This window comes from Dipodomys spectabilis, unplaced genomic scaffold (genome assembly GCF_019054845.1).
Source record: "Dipodomys spectabilis isolate Male_0828 unplaced genomic scaffold, ASM1905484v1 ptg000511l, whole genome shotgun sequence".
Taxonomy (NCBI): Eukaryota; Metazoa; Chordata; class Mammalia; order Rodentia; family Heteromyidae; genus Dipodomys; species Dipodomys spectabilis.
The window spans coordinates 919,094-946,139 of record NW_024871188.1 but is presented as its reverse complement, the minus strand read 5'-3'; the positions used below and the strand labels follow the sequence as shown (position 1 = coordinate 946,139).

Sequence of the window (27,046 nt, the reverse complement as noted above, 5' to 3'; positions counted from 1 at the left end):
CAGTACACAGGTTGCCAAGACCCCTGCTCCAGTGGCTCAGGCCACAAGAAGCCAACCATCCTTCCAGGGGTGGCACAGGGAAGTGGGGCTCCTGTGTTGACCAGCTCTGAGCCCCCCTTCCCCAATGACATTTCCTTCAGAAAGTGCAGCTAGTCTTACTGAGCCAGAGGTCATGCTGTCCCCAGTCTGTAAACACTCGTACTGTTTACAGAGCAGCTGTGGCCACAGACGGTGGGACCTCCCTGCCCCACTGTGGCTGTTCCTAGGCACAGCTGTGGCCAGAATCTGTCAATCGGCCAGGCCTGAGCAGGGAACGCACCAGCTACTGCCACCAATCTCTAGCCCTGGAGTGCACCTGGCCTTCCCTTCCAGAAGGCCTGGATTTCTTCCCTGGCCACACTTCTCTGGGCTGTGGATTACCTTTTCCAGCAAAGGACCATGTATGTATCTTTCCCAGTTAGTTTCTGGTGGAGGCCTGGGCCGGGGAAACAGCCAGCTCACTTTGGCCTCCTGCACCATCACGGCCTGACCTGGTGGCCCTGAAGGCCCCGCCTCGCCTCCCCTCCCCACCTCCGCAGCAGGACCGCACGGACCGTGGATCTGACGCCTGAGCGAGTCTCGGCATGGAGTCCCGTGGGTTTGAGGATCGGCGCTGGACTCGGGGTGTGCTGTCCAGCACGGCCCTCCCTCCGTCCCTGCCCCCTCGCTAAGGACTCCTTGGCTGGCAGTGGGACTCCTTTCCCGGGGCTTGTGAGGTCGGGGGCAGCCGCCGCGGGGCCGGGCCGGCGGGCAGGGCGCTCAGCTTTGCTCCAGGCAGGACGGGAGCGGCCCGCGCCCCGCGCCCCGGAGGGGCTCGTTAGGTTCGGAGGTTTTACTTTTGAGATGCATGCCAAACGTGTGGTGTTTTTCCTTTCCTCCAATGACTTGTAATATACGTTTTATGACTGGAAACTTTTGTACAACACCAATAAACACTTTTGATTCTGACTGCTGTCTCCGAGTGGATCGCGGCGCCCCGGGAAGCCTAGGCCCCAGCGTGGCGCGCCGTCACGTGATCTCCCCCCCCCCCACCGTTACGCGGCGCGCTTGCGCAGGAAGATGGGGGCCGGGAAATGCTTGCGATGGAGCCTTCTGGGAATTGTAGTTTAGATTCTTATTTCCCGGGAATCCTTGCTCCTGGGACTTCGGCGGGGCTGCGCGGAGGGCTTGTGGGAGTTGTAGTTCCAACATAGTTTCCCGTGGTGCCACGGGCGGCCTGGCTTCCGGCGGCTGCGGGTCGGCGCGTGCGGCGGCGGCGGCCCAGTTGACTGCGGAGCCATGGAGAGTGGCTTTGGCTCGGACTTCGGGGGCTCCGGCGGCGGTAAGCTGGACCCGGGGCTCATCATGGAGCAGGTGAAGGTGCAGATCGCCGTGGCCAACGCGCAGGAGCTGCTGCAGGTGCGGGGCGCGCCGGGGCCGGGGGCTCCCCGCGGGGGCGGGCGTCCGGGCTGAGTCTCACTCGTGCCCACAGAGGATGACCGACAAGTGCTTCCGGAAGTGCATCGGGAAGCCGGGGGGCTCCCTGGACAACTCGGAGCAGGTAGGAGGCCGGCGTGGGGCTGGCCGTGGGGCCGGGACCCCTGCGGGGGCTCGGCGGGGCCGGACGCGCGCGCACCCCAGCCCGGGCGGCGAGGCGCGGGCGGGCGCGCAGGCTCTCACCGCTGCGTGGCTCCTCCCGTCCTCAGAAGTGCATCGCCATGTGTATGGACCGCTACATGGACGCCTGGAACACCGTGTCCCGCGCCTACAACTCGAGGCTGCAGCGGGAACGAGCCAACATGTGACCAGGAGGCCGGAGCCCGGCCCCGGCCTCGCGAGGCGGGGATGGGGCCGGGGGATGCCTGCGGCACAGCCGGCACCGCGGCCCCACTTACCTCTGGCAACCCCTGTGGCTTCCCAAAGCGTGGGAACCCAGCGACACCACCTGCTTGCCTGGGATCCGGCAGCATGGTGCCCTGACCCGCCCGGTTCATTCAGCCGTATGGCCTGGGCCCAGGAGAGAGCCCTGGTTTGGACTTGTTGAGGTGACCACCTGAGAGTGGACTAATAAATTAACCGAAGAGCGGCCGAGAGACCCTTGTGTATTTTTCCTCCTGAGTGACGGTGGGAAGTGATTACTCTGTATCCCTGGATCCCTTGCCTGGGTGGGGGTCCCAGGCGTGTCTGGGGACTTGTGGACCATGGGAACAGGAGGCCTTGGAGATGAGATTCCCATCATTCGCCCCACTCCCCACCCCGGTTTTCATCTCATGGAAGCTGCTACTTATTAGACTGAAAAGGCCAGGAGAGAAAAAAGGCTAGGGAAAGCCTCCTGTCACTTTCTGGGGGTATTATGGGTTGGTAGGAAGTACTGGAAGGGTGGTTGAGGAGTGTTGACAGTTGGGGTTACTGGGGATGTATCTTGGGTGGCGCCGGGTGGAGGGGGGGAGGTCCTCAGGCTGGCAGCTGGGGCAAAGCAAAATGCCATTCGTGGCAGGGCAACTAATATTTCTTTTGGTTTTTCTTACTTGTTGAGAGGAGGACATGTCGGCAGGAAGGAGTAGTGGCTGCTGGCCAGAGCAGGGTTGTTGTCCAGGGTGGGGCTGTAGGATGGGTTATGCTAGGGACGGTTGCTAGTAATCTCTAAAGAGAGTACTGTCTGCATTTTTTCAGACACTGCTGATAACAAACACTCAGAACTTTGGGAAAAAAGATTTGTGTCAGGGGCCAAATACTATTAACAACAGCATAAGTGGAGAGCCCCCAAGACAAGCTGACCAGGGAGCCCAGAAATGAGCTGCTTCCCTGAGTGGGAAGCTTGTGTTTTGGGGTCATCTTGCTGTGTCTGGGACTCTGCGATCCTAAAAGCAGCAGCTTCTCCTACTGGAACACAAATTCCTTCCCCTTGCTGTGGATAGGCTTTGACCTTGGGGAGCTCCAAGGCTTCGGAGTTTGGGGCACCTCAGCTGCCCTGGAATTAATGTGCCTCTGGGAGGAGGTGACCAAGGTAAACATGCTCTGGAGACAGCTGAAAGTTTCTGATTCAGTTGGAGAGAGAGGCTGCGCTGGCCTTGGATCCAGCCATGGAAGGAGGAGAAGTTGGAGCTATCCGTCAAGGACCTGGTTGCCTGGAAAGCCGAGATGTGGGAAACATAAACCAGGGTACGGACAGACGCTGGGACCCTGAGCGGGCAAACACCTGTATGGAAGCATAGACCCGCACCAGTTAAAGCAGGGTGTGAGCATGCCCTTCTAGTCCTGTCAGTGTGTGTTCCTGTACGTCCTGGAATTTGGCATGAGGACAAGCTGAAGTGGCTGTTTGGTTCTATAGGAACAGGGAGCAGTTGAGGTGGAAGGTGTGGTTGGATAGCTAGCCCTGGTGGTGCCAGGCCTGTGTGCTGGGATGCAATGTCAGTGCCATCTGGGGGTTATGGGACTGTTGATTATTTTCTTGGTCAGTCGTGGGCCTGAACTCTGGTCCTGGGCGCTGTCCCTCAGCTCTTCAGCTCAAGGCTAGCGCTCTACCACTTGAGCCACAGCACCACTTCTGGCTTTTTCTGCTTATGTGGTGCTGAGGAATCAACCTACGGCCTCATGCACGCAAGGCAAGCCACTCTACCACTGAGCCACCTACCCAGCCCCCGGACTGCTGAATTTGAGGGTGGAAGGGTCTCACGTGGGACAATCCTGTTTCCAGTGTCCCTCTTTCCCACAGGCAGGGCAGGGCCCTGGTGGTGGTGGCAGCTTGAGATTGGGACCAGCCTGGGTTTGATGGCTGGTAGGATGTAGGGTGCCCCATGAACTTGAGTGGCCGCCTCTCTGTGGTCCCGGCCCTCCAGAGATCAAGGGCTGAGGAAAGCTGAGGTAAAGAAATCCTACACAGCTGGGCGCTGGTGGCTCACGCCTGTAATCCTAGCTACTCAGGAGGCTGAGATCTGAGGATCGCGGTTCAAAGCCAGCCCGGGCAGGAGAGACCGTGAGACTCCTATCTCCAATAAACCACCAGAAAACCGGAAGTGGCGCTGTAGCTCAAGTGGTAGAGCTCTCGCCCTGAGCTGAAGAGCTGAGGGACAGCGCCCAGGCCCAGAGTTCAAGTCCCACGACTGACAAAGAAAAAAAAGAAATCTTACACAGTAGACAGTGGGGTCTGGTTTGATTTGCACAGGCCCTTTGGAGACCCCATTGCCTCAGCCGCTCGGAGGGGTGGTGGAAGTGGAGTTGAGGTAGGGTAAAGACAGCGGGGGAGGTGCAGAGGAGGCTGGTGTTAGCTTTTGTAAGGGGAGAGCGAGCAGGGAGCCTGAGGGCAAAGAGGAAATGGGAGGTTTCTTCAGGATCTTAGACTGAGAAGGATTTATGGGGGGAGGAGTATCCTTGGGGGCTTTTTGATGAGTTACCAGATTTTGATTGGGCTTGGAACTGAAGGCAGGGGATCTTGGACTATGAAGTTGGCAAGGTCACATTGGGCAATGTTAAGTGCCCTGTTCAGGCCATTTAGAACCACTGTCCAGTTTATATTGCGACACGAGACACTGGGCCAGGGGCTGGGAATGTGGCGTAGTGGTAGAGTGCTCGCCGAGCATGCTTGAAGCCCTGGGTTCAATTCCTCAGCACCATATAAACAGAAAAGGCCAAAAGTGGTGCTGTGGCTCAAGTGGCAGTGCCTGGACCCTGAGTTCAAGCCCAGGACTGGCAAACTAAATAAAGCCACTGAGGCTTCATAGTATCTGAGTCCCAACTTAGGTAAAATTTTAAGGAGGCCTCTTGAAGGTGTAGAAGATCATCAGCCCATTTTGGGAGGGGAGAGAGGGGCTGCAGTGTGGTGGGAGACGGACGTCTGCAGCTGTCCAGCAGCCCAAGCTGTGAGCCCAAGCCTTCAGGGGTCCCTGGCAGGACAGGCCACTCCCCCTGGGGCGGAGTCTCCCACCCGGCTTTGGGGATTGGTTCCGAGGGCTCGGACTCCAGGGAGAGGCCTAGAGAAGGGAACACTCACTAGAACCGAAGGTCAGACTCCGGGACATGAGACAAAGGGAGCATGCGTGCCGGGGAGAGGGGAGTCCACGCCAGCCCCCCAGCTCTGGGCCTGGGCGTCAGCCAGGGACTCAGCCATTGCTGCCAGGTGGCAAGAGCGGGGAGCCCCCACACGACAGACTGGACAAGGCCCAGAAGAAAGAGAGGGGCTCAAGGTTGTCAGCGCGGGTTTTATTCCCGAAGCCTAGAGCCCCGGCCGCCTCCAGGCTGGGGACACTTGTGGCAGGTTCCTGGAAGTTGGGGGAGTGTTGGGGTGTGGGTGGCTTGGAGGGCTCTGCTATGGGGGGCCGAGGGGGCACTAACCCCAAGTGGGGGGGAGTCCTCGTCTCAAGATGGGAGAGCAGGGGTCTGCGCTTCTGTGCGGTGCCAGGCCGGCGCGGGGCGGCCCAGCTCGGGGTCCTCGGTCGGGTCTCACTCCTGGATGTTCTGCGCTATCCAGCCCCTCACGGCGGCCACGCGGGTGTACACCCCCGGGAAGTGGGGCCGCCCGCAGCCGTAGCCCCAGCTGGTGACCCCAGTGAGCACCCACCGGCCCGAGGGCTCCCTGCAGGCCAGGGGTCCCCCGGCGTCTCCCTGAGGGGAGAGGAAAGGGCGCTCGGGGGCCAGCCTCCACCCCGGGCCCCGGGCGAGCGGGCGCCCAGGAAGCGGGATGGACGGGGGGGGGGGGGGGGCGGCGACGGGCGGCTCACCGAGCAGCTGTCCACGCCGCCCTGCGCGAAGCCGGCGCACAGCATGCGGCTGCTGATCTGCACCGGGTAGAAGCGGCGACACGTCTGCTCGCTGAAGAGGCGCACGGCCGCCTTCTGCAGCTGCCGCGCCATGGAGCCTGCGGGAGCGCGGCCGAGGGGTGGGGCGGGGCGGGCAGCGCGGGCCGAGTGCCCCGCCCACTCCGGAGACCCCGCCCCTCCCGGCATGGACGCCCCGCCCACACCGTGGAGTCTTACAGTCCCGTTCGCCCAGCCCGGCCGGAGGCCACGCCCACCTCGGCGAGCCACGCCCCCAGCGCTTACCTCCCTCGCGCACGGAACCCCAGCCCGTAATGACGCAGCGCGCGCCGTCGGGGGGCCGCGGCGCGGGGCCCGGCAGGCAGATGGGGCGCACCAGGCGGCTGCGGCGCACCGGACCGGCCAACTGCAGCAGCGCCACGTCGTAGTCGAGCGTGTAGAGGTTGTAGAATGGGTGCTTGTAGATGCGCTCCACGCGCTCCAGCTGGCCCTCGGCGCCGCTCAGGAACGGCGTGCCCAGGAAAGCTGCCCACTGCTTGGGGTCCCCGTAGCTGCGGGGCGCGCGTGCACCGCGTCGGCCCCGGCCCAGCCACCCCAGCACCCGCCGCGCATTGCGCCCCCGGGAGGAGGGGCTTTTCTGGTGGGTGGGGGCAGGGGTGGGGCCAGATCAAGAACTATAACGAAAGGGGCGGGGGCTAAACGGGTGCGGCTTGTGATTGGGCGGGGCCAGGGGCGGGGCCGCAGAGGGTTCTGAGAGTGGGCGTGGCTCGTGGGCGGGGCCGCGGGCGGGACTCACACGTCGAAGCAGTGCGCCGCGGACAGCAGCCACCTCTCGGCCACCAGCACGGCCCCGCACCGGTGCTCGCGGCGCCGCAGCCACAGGCTCACCTGCCACGGCCACTCGCCGCGCCCCGCCGCGCTGCCGCCCACGATCCGTGTCAGCGCCGAGGCCGGGGCCAGGCCGCAGTCTGCGGGGAGCGAGGCGCTGGTGGGCTGGGCCCCGCGGAGCCACACGGGCCTGCCCCCTGGGTTTGCGATCCTGCCCCGCCTTTCCCGCGCTGGCGTCGGAGGCTTGGGGGCCGCCCTACACAACTCTTTTTTTGGGGGGGGTCCGGTCGTGGGCCTGAACTCTGGGCCTGGGCGCTGTCCCTCAGCTCTTCAGCTCAAGGCTAGCGCTCTACCACTTGAGCCACAGCGCCACTTCTGGCTTTTTTATTTTTGCTTATGTGGTGCTGAGGAATTGAACCCAGGGCCTCAGGCATGCAAGGCAAGCACTCTACCATTGAGCCACCTTACTATTGTGCTTTCTTGTTTTGTTTCTGGGTTCGGGCAGTGCTGGGGATTGAACCAGCCATGGCTTTTTCCTAATAGCATTTGACACTCATTGTTTCCAGTTATCTCAGTGCTAGGCTCAGCCTTGGGGAGCAGACACCCACCCCTGCTCTTGCAAGACCTTTGCACATTGACTGCCCTGGGGCCCAGGGCACCCTGCCTGCGCTCCCCAGGCTGAGCTGGGTGCTGGTGACTCGCCTGTGACCCTAGCTACTCAGGAGGCTGAGATCTGAGGATCACAGTTCAAAACCAGACCCAGCAGAATGGTCTGACTCTTACCTCCTTAAGCTGTGGCTTAAAGTGGTAGTGCTTTAGCCTTGAGCAAAAGGGCCCAGGGACAGCGCCCAGGCCCTGAGTTCAAGCCCCAGATCTGACCCCCAAAAAAAACATTCCAGGCTGTAGCTACTGTCCAGTTCAAAGTGAGCTCAGCTGAAGGGCCAAATTCAAATGAGTTGGGTAAGGTTCACAGGATCACTTCTCTGCCCTGGGGTATAAGGGAACATGGTGACACCTCTTCTTTGAGCCACAGTGCTTTCTACCTTGTTGGGACTCCATGCTGTGGCCTCCTTTTTTTTTTTTTTTTTTTTTTGGTCGGTCATGGGGCTTGAACTCTGGGCCTGGGCACCGTTCCTCAGTTCTTCTGCTCAAGGCGAGCACTCTACCACTTGAGCTACAGCGCCACTTCCAGTTGTCTGAGTGGTTTATTGGAGATAAGAGTCTCACAGATTTTCCTGCCCAACTGTCTTTGAACCACAATCCTCAGATCTCAGCCTCTTGAGTAGCTAGGATTACAGGCGTGAGCCTCCGGCACCCAGCTTGTGGCCTCTTTTGAAGGCCTTAAATAGAGTGGCCTGAGCTCCCATTCCACTTCCCACGCTTGTGATCCTGGCTCCATGGGAGGCACAGGAAACCCTGTCTCAAGAGTAAGCCAGGGGCTGGGAAGGTGGCTCAGTGGTAAAGTGCTTGCCTTGCATGCATAAGGCCCTGGGTTCGATTCCTCACCACCACATAAGCAGAAAAGGCCAGAAGTGGCGCTGTGGCTCAAGTGGTAGAGTGCTAGCCTTGAGCTGAAGACCTGAGGGACAGCATCCAGGCCCAGAGTTCAGGCCCCATGACTGGCAAAAAAAAGAGCAAGCCAGGCAGAAACTTCACTTATATTTCCAAAATTGGGAGCAGAAAATGTTTCCCTCCTTGTTTCTCCCCCACCCTCCCCCCACCTTGTATACTTCTCCTGATCTTGTATCCTGTTACACTAAGTCCTTGCTTAAAGGAAAACCTTAAAAGAAGCCAAGCATGTAGGCATACACCTGTCATCTGAGCTAGGCAAACGGGATCGAGGTCCAAGGCCTGTCAGACAAAATAGTGTGCGATCTTATTTGAAAACCAAACTGAAATGGGCTGGAAGCTTGGCCCATATAGGTCCTGAGTTCAAACTCCAGTGCTATTAGGGAAGGAAAAAAAGATACAGTGGGTGCAGTGACCTAGCCCTGTGGACCCAGAGAGCTTTGTGTGGAGGCCCCATGTCCCCCCCATATTCTCCGGCTCCTGTACGCAGGACAGTTGGGGTTGTGAGCAGCTTCCCAGCTTTAGTGTACCCCTGAGAGAAAGGCCCTGGTATGGGTGGCCCACAGTCCAGCATTTCTCTGCATCCCTCCTCTTCCTGAGTGCCCCAGTTTCTGCACAGAGCAAGCCAGGGCCCCACCACAGCTCCCCCCTGCACCCCGGGCCCCCAGAGAAGATGGGGGTACAGAACAAAGCATTTCTTGGCCACCAGGCAAGATCCATTGCCCCAGGAAAAATGCCTGTGTCCATGGCCGTCAGGATCTTGGATGGGTTGAACTGTGACCCCCAGATTCCTGTGCTGAAGCCCCTTGAACTTTAGACTGCAGCTTTTCCTTGGCTGCTTCCCTGGAGGCTTGCGCTCTACCACTTGAGCCACAGCCCCACTTCTGGCTTTTGGGTGGTTCACTGGAGATAAGGGTCTTACAGACTTTCCTGCCCAGGCTGGCTTCAAACCTTGATCCTCAGATCTCAGCCTCGAGTGGCTGGGATTATACAGGCATGAGCCACAGGTACCTGCTTGGAGACAAGCTCTTAAAACGGGGACTGCAGGTAAACCGAGGTCACTGGGGTGGACTTCAACCCAACCAGATTAGTGGCCTTGTAAGAAGAATCAGGGCACATGTGCGCACGCAAGTGCACACACACGTGTGTGTGCGCGTGCACGCACACACGTGCACACACACACACACACACACACACACGCACGCACACAGAGCAAGAAGGGCCCAGCCCCAGCACTTGGCCTTGAACCTACAAGCCACGGCAGTGGTGCAGCAGTGACCCTGTACCCCATGGTACCTGGTGTCTGGGAGCGTGTGGTGGTCTCCATGGGGGTGGGGACGGTGGTGGACAGTATCTGTCCTGCGGCTGGGGTGGCTCTGGAGGGGATGGTCGTGTTAGCAGGGCGGGTGGTGGCTTTGCTGGTGGCCTTGGGACTGGTGGCTCTGCTGGTGGTGGCCTCTGGGGTGGTCATCCTGTGGGGGGGGCTGGTGGTGGCCGGTGTCCTCCTCGTGCTGGAGGGGCGAGGCGTGGGGACGGGAGCTGCGGACATGGTGTGTAGGATCCAGCCCTTCAGCCGGGTGATCCGCGCGTACACGCCTGGTTTGTTGGCCTGGGCACACCCAATGCCCCAGCTCACGATGCCCGCCAAGTAAAAGATGCCAGGGGTCTCCTCACAGGCCAGGGGGCCCCCAGAGTCACCCTAAAAGACAAAGATCATGTGGGTACTCTGCAGGGAACCCCCAGAGAAACCAGGGAGGGGGGACAGAGAGGGGAGACTCAACTTCGCCCCCAGACTGGGCCAGGTGAAGTCTCCCAGGTCACGTGTCTCTGAGCCTCCACCCTCCTTCCTTTGATTGTGGCGAAGTTAAACAAACAAAACAAAACAATGCAGCCGGGCACCGCTGGCTCAGGCTTGTCATCCCAGCTACTCAGGAGGCTAAGATCTGAGGATCACAGTTCAAAGCCAGCCTAAGCAGGAAAGTCGTGGAACTCTGGGTCTGGGCACTGTCCCTCAGCTCTTCAGCTCAAGGCTAGCGCTCTACCACTTGAGCCACAGCGCCACTTCCGGCTTTTTTTTCTTTTTGCTTGTGTGGTGCTCAGGAATCGAACCCAGGGCCTCAGGCATGCAAGGCAAGCGCTCTACCACTGAGCCACCTTCCCAGCCCCTGCTTTGATGTCTTGAAGACAGGAGGCTCAGACAGGTTGAGTAATTTGCTTGGACAAGGATTTGAACCTATGAAGCTGGTTTCAGGAACCAGGCTGCTTATGTTTTTATTTCAGGTGTTTGTGACATTTTCTTTAACTTAAAATAATAAGGGCTGGGAAGGTGGCTCAGTGGTAGAGCGCTTGCCTTGCATGCATGAGGCCCTGGGTTCGATTCCTCAGCACCACATAAGCAGAAAAAGCCAGAAGTAGTGCTGTGGCTCAAGTGGTAGGGTGCTAACCTCGAGCTGAAGAGCTGAGGGACAATGCCAAGGCCCAGAGTTCAAGCCCCATGACTGACAAAAAAAAAAAAAAAGTCATAGGTCTTGGACATGGGGCCTGGGCACTGTCCCTCAGCTCTTCAGCTCAAGGCTAGCACCCTACCACTCTGAGCCACAGCACCACTTCCAGTTTTCTGGTGGTTCATTGGAGAGAAAACTCTCACGGACTTTCCTGCCTGGACTGGCTTTGAACTGAGATCTTCAGATCTCAGCCTCCTGAGTAGCTAAGAATACAGGCGTGAGCCACCGATGCCTGCCCAGCTAAACATTGTTTTCCCCTGGTGTTGGCAATGGAGCCCCCCCCCCCCCCCCGCGGACTGCCACAGCCCTGCACCCGCATGGGGTGGAAGAGAGGGCCCGGAGCTCACCTGGCAGGAGTCAACTCTGCCCTCCAGGAAGCCTGCGCAGAGCATGCGGTCGGTGAGGGAGAAGTTGTAGAGGGAGCTGCAGACCTTCTGCTCGATGACGCCCACGGACGCCTTCTGCAGGACCTCCGGCTTTGTGGCTGTGGGGAGAGGACAGGCCCAGATCCCACCTGGCCACACCCAACCCGCAGTCAGCTCAGCCAGGGCCTCCATCCTGCAGAGGAACAGACAGAGCTCCCGGAGCCCCAGGGACAGAGAAGCAGGCAGGTCCCTCCACACCTTGAGACATGGAGGAAGGTTCCCACTGTATAGCTCAGGCTAGTCTCAAACTTGTGATGCTCTTGCTTCAGCTGTGCCAGGATTATAGGTGTGACCTCCCACCCTGCTTAATACTTTTTCCATAAAGGACCAAAGGGTAACCACTTTCAGCTTTCCAGGCTAGATAGTCACAGCCAACAATAGTCAATTGGCCACACTGGGAAACTTGTGAATGAACAGGGAGGGGCCGTGTGCCAATAAAACTTTATTGACACAAACAGGAGCGGGGCCACATGTGGTCCCCTGGTATAAGGAGAGGTGAGTATCTCACAGATAGTAGGAGCAAAGTAAACAAGCCAGCACAGAGTTCCCAGTGTGGCTTGGCCAGGGCCTGGAGAATGACACCCCGAGGCCCACGAGGTCACCCCTACTCACCGTTCCCTTCCTGCATGTTACCCCAGCCTGAGATCATGCACTTCCGGCCCACGGGGAACTTCTGGATGGCCAAGGGGAGGCAGACGGGCTGGATGTACTTGTTGAAGACCAGCGGCCTGGCCAGCTCCAGCAGGGCCACGTCGAAGTCCAGGATGCTGGGGTTGTAGCGGGGGTGCAGGACCACCCTCCGGAGCCCCAGCTTCACGGGGCTCCCGCCCGTGCCCAGCAGAGAGGCGGTGCCCAGGTGTGCCTGCACCTGCTCGGCTTTCGTGCTGTGGGGACAGGGCCACTGCCTTTTGGGGAGTCCCTGGGACAACCTGGGGGTTGAGCGTGCCTCAGGGTAACAAAGTCTCTCCTGACTTTGCGGTGTCACGAAGGGTCCTGCTCCCCTCGCAGGGGACAATCCCCCCATCTTGCCACTACAGACCCCATAGTGGGTGGTTTCTGGGCACATGAGGGTGTGCTGGGCAGGACCAGGGAGCAGGGTCGGGGGGGGGGGGTGCGTGTCTTCCTGTGGGGGGGCTTACTTGTTGAAGCAGTGGGCAGCAGACAGCAGCCAGCGGTCAGCTACCACGGTGGCTCCACAGAAGTGTCTGGAACCTTCCTTCAGGCTGGCCTGCCAGGGCACCTCCCCAGGTACAGCCCCAAACCCACCCACGATCCTGATGGGCTTCTCCATCGCCGGCCTGGCCCCACACTCTGCAAGGGACAAGAGAGACCCTGGGGGGATCTTGGTCTGCCTCTGGGACTCCTGGCTTTGGGACAACAGAGTGCACACACACACACACCCCTGACTGATGCCCAATGTCCCCAATCCAGCGGGAGCAAGGGAGGCTTTAAAATTCTCAAGGTCACGCAGCGGGACAACCCACAGGGTAGGTTCTGTGGCTTGGTCTGATCCAGTCACCTTCGTGAACTCATCAAGGGTCCTCACACCAACAAGACAGTTGAGTTCTGAGGGATCTAGGGAATAACCTAAACCTAGTTAGGTTTTAGAATAGCCAATCCACTGGGAACTGCTATGCCTGCACACATGGCAGACATCAACAATCAATTGCTGACCTCTCCCACTTGACAGACATTAGCAGTTGATCACCAAGTCGCTGAGTACGTTGAGACAGACATTAGTAATCGATCACCAATCTCCTCCCACTGAATTCACCAATCTCACTTCCAGCCAGGTACCAGTGGCCTCACACCTGTCATCCTAGCTACTCCGGAGGCTGAGATCTGAGGAGGCCAGCTAGGGCAGGAAACTCTGTGAGCCTCTGATCTCCTCTTATCTCCAATAAACGACTCAGAAAAAGCCAGAAGTGACGCTGTGACTCCACTAGCCTTGAGTATAACTCGGGCCAAGGCCCTGAGTTCAAAAGCACAAGGACAGGCAAAAAAAAAAAAAAAAAAAGGCCACTCCCAGTCAATCCATCCTATCTTCCTGGCAAATACCTTGTGGCTTAGCTGCAGTGACAGAAGGCAGGGGTGCGGTGCTGGGGGCCAGGGTGGGCTTGGTGGAGGTGCCCACTGAGGGGCTCGCAGGGCTGGTGAGCCAGGTGGCACTGGTGGTGGGGACAGGAGCCACTGTGGAGACTGGGGGCAGGCTGGCCATGTTGATCATCTCCAGGATCCAGTCCCGCAGCCTGGTGACCCGGGCATAGACCCCTGGACGCCGGGCTTCTGCACAGCCGATGCCCCAGCTCACGATGCCAGCTAGAAAGAACCTTCCAGAAGGCTCCTCACAGACCAGGGGGCCTCCAGAGTCGCCCTAGGAAACACAGGGTGCCTTCAGAATGGACAAGACTCTCAGTTGGTGGCCAGTCCAACAACCAGAGTTGGAAAGCCCAAGATGAAGTTCAGGACCTCCAACTTCAAGCCTCCCTTTCTCAGCCTCCCTAGTAGCTAAGATTGCAGAGGTGAGCCAGTGGCACCCAGTTGGGTGGCTTTAAAAAAGAGTCTGTCCAGCCGGCGCCGGTGGCTCACACCTGTCATCCTTGCTACTCAGGAGGCTGAGATCTGAGGATCACAGTTCAAAAGTCTGTCCATCTCCAAGTTGCTTGACACCTGGACAAGCTCATTTGAACTTTTTTTTTTTCTTTTCTGGGCAAAGGGAACTTGGATGGGGCAGAAACCTGGGGCGCTCACCTGGCAGGAGTCCACCTTCCCGTCTAGGTAACCAGCACACAGCATCCTGTCGGTGAGCGAGTGGCCATACAGGCTGGCACACAGGGCCTGGTCCAGAAGCTCTACCGTGGCTTTTTGCAGCACCTCTGGCTTGACCACTGTTCGAAATGGGGAAAGGACAGCATGGAGAGAGAGCTGGTGCCTTAAGGCGGAAGGACATCTTCTCTCCAAGCCTCAAGTTCCCCAGCTATACATATGGCTGGTGACAGCACCCGGCTCAGGACCTGGCAAAAGGAGAACACACTGAACCCCACCCAATGTGCTGAGAGGGGTCAAATTTAGCACTCTGAGACTTAGCTCTTCATCGCCCCCCACCCAGATACACCTGCTCTGCCCCTAGCCTCAGCCACCAGAGGATGGCGGCTCCCTCCTTCCAGTGCTCAGATTCCACACTCTAGCGTGCATCAAGGGGTTCAACTCTTTCTCTCTCTCTCTCTCTAGGTCATTCCTTGCCACTCAAATACCAACTACACCCAGAACTAATCCACCTCATGCCAGTGAGTGGCCATTGCTCATGGCCTGTGTCATTAATTACACTTATTTCTTCCCTGCTCCCACCACAGGCTACTGACATTTTCCCACCCAATGTTCAACCCAGTTAAGTCAACTCCAGCAATGGGGGCCTCTTCTTCTCACCTCAGGGCCTTTGCCCATGCTGTTCCTGCTGCCTGGAACACTCATCCTTGCACACTCTGCCTCACTTTCTCCCTCGCGTCTCCCTGGGACACCTCACCTGACCTTTTAAAATGTGGCTCCCCAGCTTCCCCCATCCCTGCCTTGGATTCTTCTATGGAATTTATGGCTTTTACCTCCTTCATGATCGACATCCCCCTCCCTGAATTGGACTATAGAAGCCACCGTCAACTTCATCCAAACAAAATAAAAGGTAAAACCCAGTTTCTCTGGGTTCCACGTTGGCTGCATTTCAGATGCTTCTGCGGCCACCGCGGGGTTTTTGTGGACATTGAGAACCTAGGACATTGCTGACATCACCGGAAGTTGTCAGTCAGTGGTGCTGGCTCAGAACATTCTAGAACTGTGCTTTCCAATGCAGCAGACATGGCAATCTTTTGGGCAGAACTGAGGTTTGAATTTAGAGCTTTGTGCTCCCTAGGTTCCCACTTTGGGGCTTGAGCCCATTTAGCCACGCCCCCAGCCCTTGAGCCACGCCTCCACCACTTGAGCCACGCCCCCAGCCCTTGAGCCACGCCTCCACCACTTGAGCCACGCCCCCAGCCCTTGAGCCACGCCCCCACCACTTGAGCCACGCCTCCACCACTTGAGCAACGCCCCCAGGCCTTTTTCCTTTACTGCAGGGTCTCCAATTTTTCCAGTGGTCTTTGTACTCTGATTCTACCTCCACTTCCCAAAGTAGCTAAGATCACAGGTGCACACACCACACTCCGGCTTAGGCTTGTTTTTGTCGGTTTGTGTTGTTTTTGTGCTGGGTCCTGGGTTTGAACTCGGGACCTGGGCGCTGTCCCTGAACTTTTGTGCTTAAGACTAGTGCTCTATCACTTGGGCCACAGCTCCACTTCTGGCTTTTTGGTGGCTGCTGGGATATAAAGCGTCTCACGGGGCTGGGAAGGTGGCTCAGTGGTAGAGCGCTTGTCTAGCAAGCCTGAGGCCCTGGGTTCGATTCCTCAGCACCACATACGCAGAAAAGGCTGGAGGTGGCGCTGTGGCTCAAGCGGCAGAGCGCCAGCCTTGAGCAAAAGATGATCAGGGACAGCGCCCAGGCCCCGAGTTCAGTCCCCAGGACTGGAAAAACAAAACAAAAAAACAACTTAAGCCTCCAAGTGTTAAAATTCCCGCTCAGGGGCCAGAAACGAACACCCGCGAGCGGATAACCCCCAGCCCCCAGCCCTCCAGGATCGATGCTGGGGTCACTGATTCCTAAACACCCCCCGCCGGGACGACACCCCTCCCGCGCCCCGGAAGCGCTTACGGAAGTCTTCCTTGAGGTAGCCCCAGCCCGAGATGAGGCACTTGCGGCCGGGCGGGAAGACGTGCGCGGCGCCGGGCAGGCAGGCGGGCTGCACGTAGCGGCCGAAGCGCAGCGGCCGCGCCAGCCGCAGCACCGCCACGTCGAAGTCGGCCGTGTCCGCGTCGTACCGCGGGTGCGGGGTGATCTGGGCCACGCGCACCCGCACGGCGCCCGGCGCCGCCCCGCTCAGGTGCGTGGTGCCCGCCGACGCCACCCACTCCGCGGGGTCCTGGAATCTGCGGGCATCGAGGGGCGCTCAGGGGCGCGAGGCGGGGAGGGTGGCAGGCAGCCTCGCGAGGGCACGCCGCGTGTGCGTGCGGGTGCGTGTCCTGCATCGCGGGGGGGCGTCATTGGAGGTAAGAGTCCCACGGACTTCCCTGCCGGGGCTGCCTTGAAACCGCCATCCTCGGGTCGCAGCCTCCCGCGCAGCTGGGATTACAGGCGTGAGGCACCAGCGCAGGCTGCTCGTGTGCGTGTGTGAGTGCGTGGGTGTGCGTGTGTGCGTGTACCGTGAAACTTCAGATCAAGTATGTTCAGAGGGAAAACAAACAGGAAGGAAGAAGGAAGGAAAGGCGGGAAGGAGATGAGGGGGACAGAAGAGGAGGGAAGAGGGGAAGGGAAAGAGGAAGGGCCAAGAAGAGGTGAGGGGAGAGGAGGGAGCCAGGGGAGAAACGGGCTCTGAGGGAACGCGAGAAAAATCAGGTCCGTGGACCCAGGACCAAGGGGAAAAGCTGGAAGGTGGGTGTGGCTGAGCAGCCCTCCGCCCCTCATTGAAGCAATTGGTCCAGGCGTCTCTCCTGTAGGCCACGCCCTCACCTCGCCCCGCCCACTTCCCCTGAAGCAATCAGTCCAGGTCGCACCGCCCCCTCGTGTTCCCACCCTCATAGTGCACGACCAGTCACCCTCAGCCCTTATGAAGCAATTGGTCCCTCCAGCCCCGCCCCCTCCAGGCCCCGCCCCCTCGTCGTCACCGCTGCCTCTGATTAAATTGATTGGTCCTCCCAGGCCCCTCCCCCTTGCGGCCCCGCCCTCGCGCTGCCACGCCCCCCGGGTCACGCCCCACTCACTCATTGAAGCAGTGGGCGGCAGACAGCAGCCAGGTGGGCCCGATGATGGTGGCCCCGCAGAAGTGCTCGTTGTTCTCCCGCAGGCTGACCTGCCAGGGGAACTCGCCGGGCGCCGCCTCCACGCCGCCCACGATCCTGCCGGCCGTCCTCCAGGCCGGCTGCAGCCCGCAGTCTGCAGGAAAGACAGAGGGAAGCCTGGGGGTCGCAGGGCCCCTGCTCCACAAGAAAAGGTCCTTTCAAATACCGCCCTGCGCTTCCCTATTGCAAGGACTGAAGTTGCTAGAAAACATGAGGGCTCCCTTTTCTTTTTTCTTCTTTGCAAGTACTAGGGATTTAACTCTGGGCTCAAAGCTTGAGGACTCTGCAAATTGTTTGTTTTCAAGTCGTTCTGTGGGGGTGTTGTTGTTTGTTTGTTGTGACTGCCAGAGCTGGCTTCAGATTGTGATCCTCCTACTTCCATCGCCCAAGTGGCTGAGATTACAGGCGTGCTCTGCCATGCTCCAGTTTGCTCTTTTTGGTTGTTGTTTTGTGTTGATTTCACTGTGTTTTGTTTTTGCAGGTACTGGGGCTTGAACTCCAGTCCAAGGTGCTAACCTCAGTTTTCACTCAAGTCTGGCGCTCTACCACTTGAGCCACAGCTCCACTTTAAGCATTTTTTTGGTCGGTTGTGGAGCTTGAACTCAGGGCCTGGGCACTGTCCCTGTGCTCTTCAGCCCAAGGCTAGCGCTCTACCTCTTGAGCCACAGAGCCACTTCTGGTTTTCTGGTGGTTTATTGGAGATCATAGTCTCACAGACTTTCCTGCCCTGGCTGGCTTTGAACCATGATCCTTAGATCACAGCTTCCTGAGGAACTAGAATTACAGGCCTGAGCCACCAGCACCCAGCGCTGGCTTCTGTTTGACATTATTGGATCTTGCTAACTTTTTGCCCTGAGTGACCTTGCACTTCCAATTCTCCCAAGAAGCTGGGATTACAGGCATGCACCACTGTGCTTGGCCTTGATAACTACATGTCTATGCTTGCTCAGATCCCTTTGGCAGCTCTCACACTACTTGGAGGAAAGATTTCCAGGTTTCCTAGGGTTTAGTCAGAACCCCCCTTTTCAGCCTGATCTCTCTCAATCCACTTGAGGACTGACCACTCCATACACCTGAGCTGTTGTTTATGTCTCTGCCAGGGCTGCCCTCCCTCTTCATCACCCGACTCCAGGAAACGCCAGGCCTCACAGCCACACGTAGGGCGCAGAGCAGAGCCAGCTGACCCTGGAGGGGACACAGACTCGAGCCCAGGCAAGACTGACCGCAGTCCACCTCGTCGGATCCATCCGAGCAGTCCCTCTTGTCGTCACACTCTGGGTTGATCTTGGTCACACACTGGCTATTCTGGCAGGAAAAAGAATTCCCTGGGCAGTGGCCTGAGGGCAGAAGCAGCGGGTTCCTGAGCTCACTCCACTCCCTCCAGCCCCGCACCCACCCAGCTCCGGAACATTCAATCTTTGAACAATAAGCAGTGGGGTTTTTGTTTGTTTGTGTTGTTTCTCTTTTTTCTTGTGCCAGTACTGGGGCTTGAACTCAGAGCCTCAAGCTCGTCTTTGTTTTTGGAGATGAGTCTCCCAGACTTTCCTGCCTGGGCTGGCTTTAAACCTTGATCCTCAGATCTCAGCCTCCTGAGAGGCTTTTGTTCAAAATATCCAACACTTTAGCTGTAACTGTAGTACTAGCTACTCAAGAGGCTGAGATATGAGGATCACAATTTGAAGCCAGCCTAGGCAGGAAAGTCTTGTGAGATTCTTAAGCCAGAAATACAGCTGTGGCTCAAGTGGTAGAGCATTAGCCTTGAGTGAAAAATACTCAGGGACAGTGCCCAGGCCCTGAGTTCAAGCCCCAGGACTGCCACCTCCCCCAACCCTCCCCCCCCCCCCCAAAAAAAAGCAAAAAGAGAACAAAACCCACCTGATTTGAAGTCTCTTCCGGTCACTGGCTCCCTGAGGCTGCCTGCAACAGAGGAGGTGGCTCGGGGTCCCCCTGTGGACGGCGCGCACACAAAGGACACAGCCACCAGAGGCCTAGCTCAAGTCTCCTCAGCTGGAGCCCAAGAAAGGCTCTGACCCTTAGTCACCCAGACAATGCAGATGAGGAACATTCTAGTGGACAGCATTGGGACTGGAGTTCACTAAGACCTCAGCCAGTCCGGATAGGTAGCTCAAGCTGGTTTTGAACGCATAATCCTCCTGTCTCCACCGCCGGAGGGCTGAAGTTTCGTACCTGGCTCTACTTTTATTTCTATAGCAGGGAATGACTGACTATGACAGTGGGCCAAATGTGGCCCTCCACTTGTTATTGTCAATAAAGTTTTATTGGCAAACAGCCACACGTATTCCTTCATGTATAGTCCTCCATGGAGGATGCATTCAAACACACCTAGCTGAAACTACAGATTGTACCACAGGTTGTATATGCCATGGTTTTTCAATATAAGCACAACCTTTCAGAAAGTTTAGTGCATACATTTTACACAGTAAGAACATAACAATAACACCAAGCATTGGTGGCTCACGCCTATAATCTTAGCTATTCAGAGGCTGAGATCTGAGGATCGTGGTTCACAGCCAGCCCAAGGAGGAAAATCTGTGAGACTCTTATCTCCAATTAACTATCAAAAAAAGTAGGAAGTGGAGCTGTGAGCTCAAATGACAGAGATCCATCCTTGAGCAAAAGCTCAGGGACAGTGCCCAGGTCCCAAATTCAAGCCATATGGCACACACACACACACACACACACACACAGCCTGCCCGGCACCAGTGGCTAATACAGTCATCCAAGTTTCTCAGGAGGCTGAGATCTGAAGATCACAGTTCAAAGCCAGCCTGGGCAGGAAAGACCATGAGACTCTTATCTCCAATTAACCACCAGAAAACCAAAAGTGGCGCTGTGGCTCAAGTGGTAGAGTGCTCGCCTTGAACTGAAGAGCTAAGGGACAGTGCCCAGAGTTCAAGTCCCATCACACACACACACACACACACACACACACACACACACACACACACGGTTGAAGACATACATATTGGCTATGTTTAATTTCCAGGAGAAGGGTGGTTCTTGAAAATCTGGTTTTCATTCAGATTTCAGTGGCTTCCCTCCCCTAAACCTCCCGGGAATCTCTGTCCACTCACCTGTGAGCTCGGCTGATACAATGGTGCCATAGGCAGCCAAGGGGATGCCATGCTCCCGAAGCCTCGCCCAGATACCCCGCTGTAAGAGGTTCTCCTCCAAGTCCAGGCTCAGTGGCCGCAGGGCTCGCAGCAGGAAGTGCAGCCGGAACCTCACCAAGACACTGGTGTTCCCATTCCTGTGGGTAAGAGGAGGGGACCTTGGAGAAGGCGGAGCTCCTCTCTGTTGTCATCTGCTAAAAATCTTCCAGAATCTTCTGGAATCTTCCAGAATCTTCCAGCAATTACAAATGACTACCAAGGCGCATCCATCCCATACTGAAGCCCCCTAGCTCACCTGTAACTGAGAACCGTGCAGCCCACACAGCTTGCTTCTAATTCGGTCTTCCGGAAGCTTCCTACAAACTACAACAGAAGCAATAACAGCAAGGCGTGAGCAAGCATGGGAGTCAGATAGGAGAGCGGAGTCCATGGAAAAACGTCACCCCCTAAAGCTCAGGACATGTTCTACCCACTTCACGGAGCCAGAAACAGGCCAGGAAAAGAGCATTCTGAAGCTATTGCTATAAAACTACTGCTGTGTGTATCAGCCATTCCTTGCGCTTTTTGCATCTGATGAACTACTATGAATATTTCTGGGCAGATTTCGTGGGCTTCTTTTGTTTTCCCCGTGCTGGGGATGGACCCCGGAGCCTTGCACACACTAAGCGTGCTGCATCCTGGCACAAGCTCGTGTGAGGATCGACGCATTCATTTCTCCTGGGTGTAGAGCCAGGCAGGGCATTCTTCCTGCAGCACAGTTCTGATTTCCCCGCCAGAGTGAAATTCCAAACTTCTAGACGTGACCTACACATCCTCCACTCTTCAAGCCGCCACCGGACCTCCTCAGTCCTGCTAGATGACAGCCTCCCCCCCAGCCTCCCTGCCTCCTCCTCACCAGCGTCTGCAGAGCTCCGGTCAGTGCCTGGTGGTAGTCCGAGCTCTCGCGCTGCAGGGCGCTGGTGTAGCGGATCCCCCGCAGCTCCACGCTGTGTTCCACGTGGACGGCCTGCGTGGAGAGGAAGGCTGGGGCGACACCACGGCTCTGTGAGATGCCCATGGTGGGCCACTGTGTCACCAGCACTCCCAGAGTCCTCTGCCCCCCTCACCCCCTCCCGCACCTCCCCAGCACAAGCAGGGTGGCCTGACTCCCCCCGGCCTGTGCTAAATAAATGTTCCCAGAGTGTCTCTCAGCTCCTCAGTGTCCTTTCTAGAAGGACCCTAGGTGTGGCCCGAGGCTGGTAAAGGGTGAGTGACCCCAGATGCCCCCATGGTCCTGCCTGGGGGCCTGGCCAGTGACCTGTGGCTGAAAGGTGTCAGGAGACCTTAGGGTATCACTTTGCAGCCCAGCTGGCCCCGAACTCAAGATCCTCCTGCTTCCACCTCCTGAGTGCCGGGATTACAGGTGTTTGCCACCGCATCTGCCAAAAACGTGCACCTCCCACAGTGGAACTCATTGCCAAAGTGCGGATACCGAAAATAATAAGATTAACTATGAGTGGCGGAGGTGCCTTGTAGGCCCAGCTACTCAGGAGGCTGAGAAGGGACTGCTTGCGCTCGGGAATCGGAGCCAGACTAGGTGACACAGGCAAGGTCCTGTGTCCAAAAACAAAGGAAAAAATACACATAATCATTTAAAAAATAAAGACAGCTCTGTGCGGTATTTTCACACACAAAAAAATAAAGACAGTAGCAACCACGTAAGTTATGAAAGTTGAGTTTCGGTGGGGAAAATGTGGGATTCGTGGAAATTCACAGTAAACATGAAAAGACCATTATTACACAATTAAAACAACGAAAAACGTCAGACATGGCTGACACTGAAGGGCCTTGACTCCCAAGTGGGCGCCTAGGGGGCGTGGCCGAGGAAGAGGGGTGTGGCTCAGGCGACAGGGCGTGGCCTAGGGGTTGGGGCGTGGCTCCACTGGAGGGGCGGGGCCTGGCTATAAAACATTACTCAAACGGTGGGGGCGTGGCTTCGCTGGGGGTGTTTCCCTGGGGCGTGGCTTGGAGCGGCGGGGCGTAGTTCAGGTCGCTTGGTTCAACTGGAAGGAGAGGGGCTCTGGCTGGGGGTGGGCGTGACCATGTGTGGGCGTGGCTCTGGCCGATGGGCGTGGTTAGAGAGACGGGGCGTGGCTGGGCGGCCGAGGACCTGCCAGTTCTACACTCGCTGTCTTTCCTCGCTCAGAGAGGTAAAGATGAGAAGCCCCGGGAGTGAGCACCGCATGGCCGATGCTCTGAGTGCTCTGGGCCTGACACGTCCTTCCAGGCGTCACACTGAAATAATTGCAGACTTGCCGGAAGCTGCAGAAGTGATTGTTCAATATTTCTGAAGCTTTTCTGGGTCCTCACGGGCGGGGCGGGGAGGTGTCCTGCTGAGGGATTTTATTTACCCGCTGCTCCTAAAACGCACCTGAGTGTCTACAGTTCACAGGTGAGACTCTGCCCCGCCCTTCACCCGCCTCGCTCACTACCGCAAGAACGCGCATGCGCACGCCCTAACCCACCCTTTCCTGCGCTTCTCATCAACGCCACTAGAGGGCGACGGACAACAGCGCCGGGTCTCCAGAGGCGCTGCGGGCCAATTAATGGACTCATGAAAGAGAATTTCCTGATTGCCAGTGTTCATCCTCTTATGGAAGAGAGATGATCTTATTATTTACGTTGCCTGGCAAGGAACCCACGGTCTCACTCACGCTAGGCTATCACCACTGAGCCACACCCAGCCCAATGAAACTGGTGTGTGTGTGGGGAGGGTGGGTGTGTGAGTTCTGGGACTTGAACTCACAGCCTAGGCCCTGTCTCCGAGCTTCTGGGCTCAAGGCTGGTGCCACAGAGCCACAGAGCCACTTCTGACCTTTTGGTGCTTAAAACTGGAGATAAGCATCTCATAGACTTTCCTGTCCAGCCTGGCTTCTATTGATCCTCCGGTCTCAGCTACCGGAGTAGCAGGGATTATAGACATGAGCCACGAGCCTGGTTCCCAATTAAACTGATTTTAACATCTGCAGGTAGCAGCTGGGGGAGACTGAGATCTCAGAACTGAGATGCCTCGGTTGTCTAGCAGAGCTTTCAGTGGCCACAGAATGTTCTAGATCTGTGCTGTCCAATGACAGTAGCCAGGAGTTACTCGCAGTGTCCCAGGCGGGGGATCGACCCACAGTGCTACACAGTTAGCTCCTGGCCACTTACCCAGCAGGACTCCCATGGAGAGGACGGCCATGCTGGTGGCCACCAGTGCAACCACCGCGACTCGGCAGCACACGGAGTCGGGGGCTGGGATTCCCTTGGTTGCCTCAGGCACCAGCTGAAGGTCCGCTGTGGTGGCCTCCATGGCCCAGGGACATAGGACAGCGATCTAGAAGCCAGCGACAAAGGGACAAAAAATGAGCTCAGAGCTCACGTCTCTCTTCTCCCGAGCAAGGCTTGGACTCCATCCTCAGTGCACTTTCTCCAAGGGCTGGAGTGTCCAGGCCTTCTACCCATCACCGTTAGAAAGAATACATGCTGAACACCAGTGCTCACACCTGTAATCCTAGCTACTCAGGAAGGTGAGATCTGAGGATCAAAGTTCAGGCTTTTTTTTTTTTTTGGGTCCAGTTGTGGGGTCTGAAGTCTGGGCCTGGGCACTGTCCTTCAGGTCTTCAGCTCAAGGCCAGCACTCTACCACTTGAGCCACAGCGCCACTTCCAGCTTTTTTCTTTTTGCTTATGTGGTGCTGAGGAATCGAACCCAGGGCCTCATGCATGCAAGGCAAGCGCTCTACCACTGAGCCACCTTCCCAGCGAGGATCAAAGTTCAAAGCCAGGCTGGGCAGGAAAGTCTGAGACTCTTATTTCCAATGAACCAGCAAAAAGCCAGAGGTGGCGCTGTGGCTCAAGGGGTAGAAGCAGCAGCCTTGGATGAAAAAGCTTAGGGGCAGCACCCAGGTCCTGAGTTCAAGCCCCAGCCTGGGACACATACACACACACACACACACACACACACACACACACACACACACACACACACAAAATTTCTCCCATATCCAAATGCTTCTGAGCATGCTGTGGTTAGCTAGTTCATGCTGGCAGTTCGATCCTGAGGCTCAGCCCAAGTGTCTTCAATCCACAGGGAACCACATCCCCACCACCGAGGCAGAGCTGAGGGAAAAGGGGAGGGGGAACGTGAGGTGGGGAGCTGGGCGGTCCCAACACTGACCCCTTTATTCTCACAGGGGAGCTGGATCACCTTCTGAGGAGCCAGGGTAAATCTCTAAGAATCATTCAATGACAGATCTTCATGACAATAAGCCTGGAAGATTGGTTCTGTGCTGGGGAGCTGGAAATGGCCGACGCCACACGGCGCAGGGCACACACACTGGGGCATTCAGCCCTGGCCGCTGGGCTTGTAAGGAACCCTGTGTTCTCCAAATCGTTCTGTCATCGCCGCCCTCCTGAGCCCACAAAAGGGAGCTCTGCTGTGGTCGAGCAGAAAATAGAGAAGGATTATTCATCCGCTTCTCAGCATCTGAGAGTTGCCTGGGTGGGGCTTGTGCAGGGTGCCCAGACCCAAGGGTGACGCGTAGCGATTCTCTGAGCTCTGGCCTTTCTTCTTTTAGTTTTATTCTTGAAATACAGTCTCATTTTCCCCTCCAACTCCCACAGCCAGCCTAGACCACGATCCTCTTATTGATACTTCTTGGTATAGCTGCAATGACAGGTGTGTATCACCATGCCGGGCTATTTTTCTTTTCTTTCTTTCCTTTCTTTTTTGGTCAATCTTATGGGCTTGAACTCAGGGCCCAGGCGCTTGTCCCTGAGCTTTTCTGCTCAAGACTAGCCCTGTACCACTTTGAGCCACAGCTCCACTTTAGGTTTTCTTTAGGTTCATCGGCGATGAGAGCCTCATGGACTTTTTCTTCCTCCAGCTGTCTGCAAACCGCGATCCTCAGATCCTCCTGAGTAGCTAGGATGACAGGCATGAGCCACCAGTGTCTGGCTCTGGCTTTTTTTCTGTTGAGATGGGGGTCATACCATTCTCTAAGTTGGTTCAGCAGCTGAGGACCACATATCTTGGTTACCTAATGGTTTCCATAGTCAGCTCTACAGGACAATAACAAAGACTAGACAGGAGGAACTTCACAAACATGAAAGGTGTGGGCTCGTGGGTTTCCTGGGCTGTGAATGTCCACAGTGATTGTTCATGGGCTGTAGCCTCCGATGCCCTGACTCTTATCCAGCACAGTATGGGTCTCAGGTTAAACCTAGCAGGAACATTTTTTATGTATGTGCCGGTCCTGGGGATTGAACTCAGTGCCTGAGCTCTGTTCCTTAGCTTTTTGGCTTCTTGTTCAAGGCTGGCATTCCATCATTTGGGCCACAACTCCACTTCTAGCTTTTTTTGTCGATTAATTGGAGAAGAGAGTCTCACAGACTTTCCTTCCCCGGGCTGGCTTTGAACCATGATCCTCAGATCTCAGCCTCCGGAGTAGCTAAGATTAAGAGCCATTGGCCCCTGGCTTAATGTGACACTTCTTTTGTATTTTTTGGGGTGTGTGTGTACAATCATGCTCTCTTTTCTTTCTTCCTTCCTTCCTTCCTTTCTCTTTCTTTCTTTCTTTTTGTGGTGGTGGGGCTTGAACTCTGGGCCTGGGCGCTGTCCCTCAGCTCTTCAGCTCAAGGTGAGGGCTCTACCACTTGAGTCACAGCGCCACTTCCGGTTTTCTGGTGGTTATTTGGAGATAAGAGTCTCATGGACTTTCCTGTCCAGGTTGGCTTTGAAATGTGATCCTCTGATCTCAGCTTCCTGAGTGGTTAGGATAACAGGCGTGAGCCACCAGCGCCTGGCCTCCATGAAACTCTTATATCCATTAACCACCAAAAAGCCAGAAGTTGAGCTGTGGCTCAAAGGGCAGCTGAGGCCTCAGGACTGGCAGAATGACAAAACAAAGAAAAGGCATTGGTGGAGAAGGAGGAAGGGAGGGAGAGAGAAATAAGAGAGAAAGCAATAAAAGGCAGGAGGTCACTGGGAAGCTAAAAAGCCACGAAGCCCACAGACAGCCACCATGGGACACTCCTGGACCATTTCCATCTAGAAAGACCCAGAATGTGAGGTACCAGGCGTGGTACCAAGCAGGACAGGTGGGAAGGAGGCCCAGAGACTCCATCCATCCACCTGCTCCCCAGGTTCTCAGCCAGCTCCTGCCAGACACACGCCCCTGCCCCTGCCCCGGCTTGCCCTGGCCTGGCCTGGCATCGTACAGCACACGGAAATCGTATGCCAGCAGCTGGCAGACCTGGTGGAGGGCAGGCAGAAATCAGGCAGGGATATTTTCCTTAGAACTAAGCCATGCTCAGAGAGAGCCAAAAGCATTTATCTGCCTGGGTCTCTTTCTGGGTGCTTGCCTGGAAATGGCCTGAGTTTTCTTTTCTTTTCTTTTTGCTGGGGACCTGGGGCAGGTTGGATGTCAGCTCCAAAGGATATCCAATGTTTAAGTGTGAAGAACCTGGGGAAGGAGCCACAAGCCAAGGGATGCAGGGCCGCCACAAGAGAGGCAGGGCAGGGGGACCTGGAGCCTCCCTGGGGCCTGGCAGGGAGCAGTCCTGCCCCAGCTGGGTTTTAGTTCGTGGAAGGCTGTCCTGTCACAGCGGCAACAGGGAGCTGAGATATTCTGCACTTTATTGCTGCCTCCCCAGTCAGGTGGAAGGAATGCCCAGCAGGGCTGTCCTCATGCACCATGCCCGGGAAGGAACCTAACTCTGCAGGCCTCAGTTTCACCCAAAGACATGACTAGCTTGATCCTATTAGTTCTAATTTGTTATGGGACGTAGGCTGGCAAAATCATTTCCCCAAGCCTGGCATCTTGTGTCTAGAGGAAAGACTACTACTCCAATAGCTCCTCTTGCAGTGGAATG

At 56.9% G+C, this 27,046-nt stretch overlaps 3 protein-coding genes across 3 annotated transcripts in view; 1 reads left to right on the top strand and 2 right to left on the bottom strand.

The window, feature by feature from the left end:
• Positions 1-1,237: 1,237 nt before the first annotated feature.
• Positions 1,238-2,113, top strand: Timm13 (translocase of inner mitochondrial membrane 13). The gene is made up of 3 exons (XM_042669865.1): positions 1,238-1,437; positions 1,511-1,579; positions 1,725-2,113. The coding sequence occupies exons 1-3, from the start codon at positions 1,318-1,320 to the stop codon at positions 1,821-1,823; spliced, it is 288 nt and encodes a 95-aa protein (XP_042525799.1). The 5' UTR covers positions 1,238-1,317; the 3' UTR covers positions 1,824-2,113.
• Positions 2,114-5,202: 3,089 nt separating this feature from the next.
• Positions 5,203-23,484, bottom strand: Tmprss9 (transmembrane serine protease 9). The gene is made up of 18 exons (XM_042669868.1): positions 23,343-23,484; positions 21,049-21,176; positions 20,449-20,516; positions 20,115-20,290; positions 18,895-18,936; positions 18,243-18,356; positions 16,942-17,113; positions 15,836-16,110; positions 13,849-13,985; positions 13,156-13,471; positions 12,237-12,408; positions 11,710-11,981; positions 11,020-11,156; positions 9,465-9,867; positions 6,568-6,739; positions 6,057-6,322; positions 5,736-5,872; positions 5,203-5,619 (listed from the first exon to the last, which is right to left on the bottom strand). Exons 1-18 carry the CDS (start codon positions 23,482-23,484, stop codon positions 5,458-5,460), a joined length of 3,291 nt encoding a protein of 1,096 aa, XP_042525802.1. The 3' UTR covers positions 5,203-5,457.
• Sppl2b (signal peptide peptidase like 2B) overlaps positions 22,986-27,046 on the bottom strand; it is a 24,985-nt gene continuing 20,924 nt past the window's right edge. Inside the window, exon 16 of the transcript XR_006145904.1 lies at positions 22,986-22,999. The gene's annotated coding sequence lies outside the window, so the exon portion shown is untranslated. The remainder of the gene's footprint in view (positions 23,000-27,046) is intronic.

Coding starts and splice junctions, on each gene's coding strand:
- Timm13 (XM_042669865.1), top strand. CDS start 1,318: ATGGAGAGTGGCTTTGGCTCGGACTTCGGGGGCTCCGGCGGCGGTAAG. Junction 1,438..1,510: donor ACGCGCAGGAGCTGCTGCAG/GTGCGGGGCGCG, acceptor TCGTGCCCACAG/AGGATGACCGACAAGTGCTT. Junction 1,580..1,724: donor CCCTGGACAACTCGGAGCAG/GTAGGAGGCCGG, acceptor TCCCGTCCTCAG/AAGTGCATCGCCATGTGTAT.
- Tmprss9 (XM_042669868.1), bottom strand. CDS start 23,484: ATGGAGGCCACCACAGCGGACCTTCAGCTGGTGCCTGAGGCAACCAAG. Junction 21,177..23,342: donor CTCCATGGGAGTCCTGCTGG/GTAAGTGGCCAG, acceptor GTGTCGCCCCAG/CCTTCCTCTCCACGCAGGCC. Junction 11,982..12,236: donor GCTGCCCACTGCTTCAACAA/GTAAGCCCCCCC, acceptor CTGTCCCCACAG/CACGAAAGCCGAGCAGGTGC.